This window comes from Penaeus japonicus, unplaced genomic scaffold (genome assembly GCF_977035675.1).
Source record: "Penaeus japonicus unplaced genomic scaffold, GWHDUDI00000001_assembly GWHDUDI00000033, whole genome shotgun sequence".
NCBI classification, from domain to species: domain Eukaryota; kingdom Metazoa; phylum Arthropoda; class Malacostraca; order Decapoda; family Penaeidae; genus Penaeus; species Penaeus japonicus.
This window is the reverse complement of record NW_028234435.1, coordinates 6,879,300-6,885,818: the sequence shown is the minus strand read 5'-3', so window position 1 is coordinate 6,885,818 and position 6,519 is coordinate 6,879,300. Positions and strand designations below refer to the sequence as shown.

Sequence of the window (6,519 nt, the reverse complement as noted above, 5' to 3'; positions counted from 1 at the left end):
GAGAAGTTTATAATCGGAGGTCGTGATAAAAAAGTGACAAGTCGTGTAAACTGAAAGGGAGACAATTTAGTAAACACACTTTCTCAAGAAAATATACATAACCGATGGACCTTTCGAAAACATCTCAGACACGCATTCACGCACAAAAGCGTACACACGCACGCACACACTCACACACACATGCGGGAGGATGTAAACAATTTATTCTAGAGGAGGACATCTACAGCACTGATTGTCCCATGACATCTTGTCTTGTGACGTCAGCCATCACGCATGACGGACATCTGTCCCTCACAGGGTCACTTGTTTCTTTCTTTGATTAACGTGGCCTGATTTTCGTTACATAACAAATCTGACATGATTACATTAATTGGATTAGAAGGTTGATTCATATATTTCCTAGTTTTGAAAGCAATTAAAAATAAACAGACACCTAACACAATAAACAAATGTAACTCAAAAGACAGGATTCCATAACAGACTTCTTGGTCCTTTCCTGTGCCTGTAGATCCCGCCCCTCAGCCGAGGATTCCAAACCACTGCTGAAGGTCGTCTTCGTCGGAGTCATGACCTCCCGAGGTCGTAAAAATGAAAAATGCTTGAGAAAGAAGATGGAAGGTTGCGATCGTCATGGAGGTGGTATATAAAGATGGCTTTCATATCTTTAGCATCAATTTATTTCGTAAATAATGAGACTCTCTAATCTCTCTCGATCGCGTTGCGGCGATAATCACGACGTAAACATTCGGCGATGACGATAGTCAAGATCATCGCGTCGCGGGGAGGTGGCTGGAGCATGACTTCGCGAGTGATTGGTGACGGTGGATCTTGGGAGGTTAAAAGGTTGACCAAAACCGTTGTCGACACCAAGCAGCTGCTGTGGAAAGGTTGTCTTTAGGCATCGAAAGTTTCCTCCAATAATTATTTGTCTTTCTTTCTTTCTTTAACTCATTTCTCTATTTAAGGTGTTGCCTTACTCGTTTTCTTGAGGAATTTCTCTCTATTTATCTATTACCCTATAATACGCTCTGTTTACATTTGTCTTTCTCCTTCTTTAATCTATTTTTTTCTTGCAATTCTTCTTCGTCCGTGTACCATCCACCTCCTCCATTTTCCAGCGCAGGGAAGCACGACCCAGAACACACACAGTCCGCTGCTCTTTGAGGGTTCTGGACTACGATGAAGAGGTCCTCAGCCCTAATGGACCGCCTGCTGGGGTGCTCTTCCTGCCCTGATCCTTGTTGACCAGTGCCAGGGAACTCATGGGATTCGTGAGACGGTAAGGGGAATAGGAGGGGGGGGGAGGAGAACTGGGAGGGGATCAGTAGGGTGGGTGAGAGGAGGAGGAGAACTGGGAAGAGGAAAGGGGGAAGGGGAAGGGGAGGTGGGAGGTTAAGGGAACAAGAAAGGGTGAAGAGGGTGGGGGGCACGGGAAGTGGACGAAAACTGTCAAGTGAGTAGAGGGAGGAAAGTAGTCGGATGTGTGGATGAGAGAGGAAGGATAACTGGAAGGAAAACTACGCGAATGAAGTGAATGGAGACGATCTCGGTGGAGGGTAGAGGAGGCAAGGGAGGGGGGAGGTAAGAGATCTCGGCCGAGGGGGAAGCAGAATAAAGTCCCGGTTTCTTCCCTGCATGGACCTTGCCGTCTAGGGATTCAGGTGCAGTGACAATCATCTTGTTTCTTAACAGACTAACACGTACATCTGCATCTTCATAAGCACATTCAACCGTTGATCTTTCTCTTCAATCTTCAAGTCTTCTGAGGCGTCGTGTATCCTTCAAGTTCCCTTAATAGATCGTTCGGTGGTTTACTTGTGGGGATGGATCCGAGCGCTTAAAAATGGTCCTGCCTTTAAAGTCATGACTTTCGAACTTATATGGTAATCTTATAAATATGAAAACCCTTTTAGGCAATACTAGCATGATCATACTGTCATTCTGAACATTATGTCAACACTGTTGTTTTGTATCTTTATATATATTAGAATCACCGACACCACCTTTCATATCATTCTCATTTATAATTTCCATAATATCACAACAATCATCGTCCTCATCACAGTTTTCATTCCTATTGTAATAGTCACCATTAAATAACATTTTTTAACAATTATTCTGAATACCATGATTACCATAATCATTAACATTATAATTGACATTCATCTCTTTCATCCATTGCGTTCTTTAACAATAATGATAGAATGAGAGAGAGAGAAAGAGAGAGAGAGAGAATGAGCAAGAAGACAATAACAATAAAAGAATATGTATATATATATATATCTATATATATATATATATATATATAGAGAGAGAGAGAGAGAGAGAGAGAGAGAGAGAGAGAGAGAGAGATACTACTAGATATATATACTAATTACAAGTAGAATAAAGAAGAGAGGAAAGATCGATAACAGAAGGGAAGAAAGAAGAAAGAATGAGAACCCGAGACCGCAAGAGCGGCCTATCCCGCGACTCACCATTCCTGTCGAAGGGCACGTAGTCGCAGCGGTCGGCCACTTCGGGGTAGCACTGCAGCACCGCCCCCGCCCTCGACACACCTCGCTGCCGCTGGTCCGTCTCGAAGCGAGGAGCGCCCACCAGTAACCTGAAGAAGAGAGAGAAAATAAGGTGATATTAGTCACTGTCTGGAGATAAAAAGGAGAAAAGAAATGGTGTGCAAGAGAGGATGAATTTATGTATACGCGCGTGATATATGGTATACGCGACAGACGCACACGTACAAGTACATGCACACATACACATGCGCAGAAAAGGTCAAGCTCTGGAGGTCAGTGGCCGGAGAAAATAAGATTTTCACAGCTGGATTTTATCAACTAAAAAGAAAAGAAAAATCTAAGTGATAATCTGCAGTTAACGAAATGAACTTAGTCATAACCGGAATGATAATTCAAAAAGAAATATTAAATCATACGAAGTTGGAATAACAAAGCTAATATGCAAATGATTACTACGAAAGGCGTAACAATAGCCACAAAGAAGATGACAGAGATTAAAATGATTTGATGAGGAAGGCACACTGGGAACTGGGTATGGGAGAGCATTTCACTCTAATTATTTCCAGGCTCCAACCCTTCCCACCCTGAGTCCGTGATAACAAGGAAGAGGATGTCAGGGTGATTTGCATATACCAAGGTGTGTAATTAATGCACTCCCCTTCGCGAGTAATTTGTTATTATCATTTTTCAGAACTCAGGTAGAGCACAATAAAACTGTCCAGTGCAGGGTCTCGCTCGTTCTCTCTCTCTCTCTCTCTCTCTCTCTCTCTCTCTCTCTCTCTCTCTCTCTCTCTCTCTCTCTCTCTCTCTCTCTCTCTCTCTCTCTCTCTCTCTCTCTCTCTCTCTCTCTCTCTCTCTCTCTCTTTCTGCCGCACACATGCTACACGTGAATATATCCCGAAGAAAAAAAATGGCATCAGATCCCCCGACAGACGAGGGACGTGGAAGGGGAGGGTATGGCCCTTCGGGAGGGGGAAGGGGGGATTGAAACATGAATTGGGGTGTTGAGAGGGGGAGGGGGGAGGAAGGGACACGCCTTGACAGATCTTTCCTGTGTCTGTGACAGCCAAACCCTGTAATCAATGACGTGTCAACGACTCAACAACCTTTTTACATACACAGACGCATGCACACACACACACACACACACACACACACACGCGCGCACGCACACACACACATACACCCGGACGCGCGCATACATACACATATCCACAAAAACGCACGCAAAGAAACAAAACCCAAAGACATATGCATCTGCTTGTTTACATAGGTGGGCTGTACATGCAAATCTACATATTCATAAATCCACAAGACACTGAAACCGATGCCCAGCGCCTCCGAGATTCAAAGATGCCACGCCTATTTTCCCACGGTCGTGATAAAAAAGGAAAGGCTGATTGCAATGTATTTCATGCTCCTCTCGTTGGAATAAAAGGTTCAGCCATGTCAAAGAAAAATGTAAATATCGAGAGGCATATCATCTTAGTAGTAACGTATCCTTATACTATCCTTATACCTATTGTATAAAGCCCCCCCCCCTCCCCTCCAACCCCAGCTGTCCACCCCCTCCTGGATACTCCCTGTGCCCTAACCTCTAATTTTGCTCACTTCCTTCCTTGAGAGACAATTACCTCCTACCTGGATGCTGGATAATAAAGTTAATAACAGTAATGATGCTAGAAATAAGAGGGCTTGCTAGTCCTCAAACTTTAAATCCTAATATGGAAAATGTTAATCTTCACTATCAACTTTTATCTAACGCTAAAAACAAAAACATCACGATAATTGAAAAAAAGAAAAGACGTTGAACAATGCTAAAACTCACAATACAGATTTTGAAGAACTAAAATAACATGATAAAGGATAATACTAAAAATAAAGATAAAGAACATTTTAACAGCACAGTACCAACCGCCACAACGTCGCTTCTAATAAGCCGGACGCAAAATAGCCTCGCGCGAGACTCACGCCGACAGCGACGCCCAAACTTGGCAAAACAAAAACAGTGACAACAATTAAACAACAAACACAGAGTACTTAAACAAGCTCTGAAGGATATAGTAGATAAGGAAGGGAGGGGGGCACGATCCCTCCTCCCCTCCCCCCTCTCTGCAACACAAGTATGGCATCTGCATCCAGGTAATGTGATATCTGCAACGACGCATCTCGATCCATCACGTCGTGGTACTCTGCCTTGCAACATCATCAACAAGAGAGACGTCAGTTGGCCCTGCAATCTGTCACTCCCCACGCTACGGGTGTTTGATTGCCTTGATATCCTGCGCCAGGCAAAATTTTCTGTCGCTCTCTCTCTCTCTCACTTTTGAGGTTTTTTTCTCTTTCCTTTTTCCGTTTCCGTCTCTCTCTCTCTCTCTCTCTCTCTCTCTCTCTCTCTCTCTCTCTCTCTCTCTCTCTCCTCTCTCTCTCTCTATCCTCTTTTCCTCTCTCTTTCTCTATCCTCTTCTTCTCTCTCTCTTTCTATCCTCTTCTCCTCTCTCTCTCTCTCTCGTCTTCTCTTTATTTCTCTCTCTCCTCTTCTCTCTCTTTATCCCCTTCTCTTCTCTCTCTCTATCTATCTATCTATCTATCTCTATCTCCTCTCCCTCTCCCTCTCTCCTCTCCTCTCCCTCTCCTCTCCCTCTCCTCTCTCTCTCTCTCTCTCTCTCTCTCTCTCTCTCTCTCTCCCTCTAACTCTCCCTCTCTCTCCCTCTCCTCCTCCCTTCCCCTCCGTCTCCCCCTTCTTCTCCCTCTCTATCTCTAATATGCATCTCCAAAATGCTAAGACTAGGCATTCTTAACAGTTAAGCAATATCTAAGATAAACAGGTTCATCTCGTGATCCCAAGTCAGTTCAACTACGATCACCTTTTTTCCCTCTCCTTTGCACAAGACGTGACGCGGCTTCTTAACCGCAGATGAACTGAAATCTCTCTGCAGTGACGTAAAGCATTCAGAAAATCTCTTAGTCACGGCCTTACTCACTCCTTGCATGAACTACATTAAGCTTTCACTCACACATGCACACTTGCACGGGAAGTACAGCCATACCTGCTTGCTTACCTGCCCACGTACACGACAGACATGCACGCACACGCGAAAAGAATACGTGGTACTCATAAACATACCTTATCATAACTCATACGCACACGAGTACGCCAACGTCCACACACAACACATTCCAGAAAACCAACCGAGGTCGCACACCCTTGCAGATACCATGGGGGGAGGGGGGAGGGGGAGAGAGGAGAGAAGGATAAGGAGAGTGAAGGGAAAGGGTAGGAGAAGAAGGAGAGGGGGGGGAGACGATGCAGTAGGGTACGGAAAGGGAAGAGAGGATAGAGGGGAAGAAGGATAAGGAGAGAGATGGGATGGGGGTAGGAGAAAAAGGAGAAGGAAGGGGAGAGAGGGTGGAAGGGAAAAAATAAGGCGAGGGAAGGGAAAGGGTTGGGGAAGAAGGAGAGAGAAGGGGAGTGCGGAGGAAGAGGAAGCACAGCAAAGAGGGATTGAAGAGGAGGGAGGGGAGGGAGTGGGAGAAGGGGGGAGGGGGGAGAGGGAGAGGGGAGGGGAAGGAATGAGGAAAGGGGAGGGTCACCAAATACACGGGATGATGGGAACTACAGGCGCATCACAGTTGCTTGAAGGTGAATTATGAACGATTAAAGCGACAGCCGAGTAATGTAGGAACCAGATGTACTTACGTGTGTGTTTGTGTATGCGTTTGCTTGTTTCTAAATTTGTGTTCGTTTGTTTCTTTGTCTGTTTGGGCACTTGTTTCTTTGTCTGTTTGGGTACTTGTTTCTTTTCCTGTGTGTGTTTGCATGTAGATTTCTGACTCGAGTTTGGTCATCTTGTGTCGTGACCTCGCTTGGGCCTTTTAATCCACGGTTTGGTTATCTTAATAGCTCACCAGATTATTTCTTTTAGATAAGAACCCTTATCGAACTAGATTAAAAAGAAACATAACTGCAAGAAAACGCTCAAAACACAAGAAAGCTCTTTAC

General features: G+C 44.7%; 1 protein-coding gene across 1 annotated transcript in view; it reads right to left on the bottom strand.

Moving 5' to 3' along the window:
- The window catches only part of LOC147467776 (integrin alpha-PS2-like), a 215,322-nt gene extending 212,260 nt beyond the window's left edge, over window positions 1-3,062 (bottom strand). The window contains exons 1-2 of the mRNA XM_086556641.1: window positions 3,037-3,062; window positions 2,478-2,605 (exon numbers count right to left, since the gene is read on the bottom strand). Coding sequence (XP_086412767.1) covers window positions 2,478-2,605; window positions 3,037-3,062 — 154 coding nt within the window. The remainder of the gene's footprint in view (window positions 1-2,477; window positions 2,606-3,036) is intronic.
- Window positions 3,063-6,519: the final 3,457 nt, after the last annotated feature.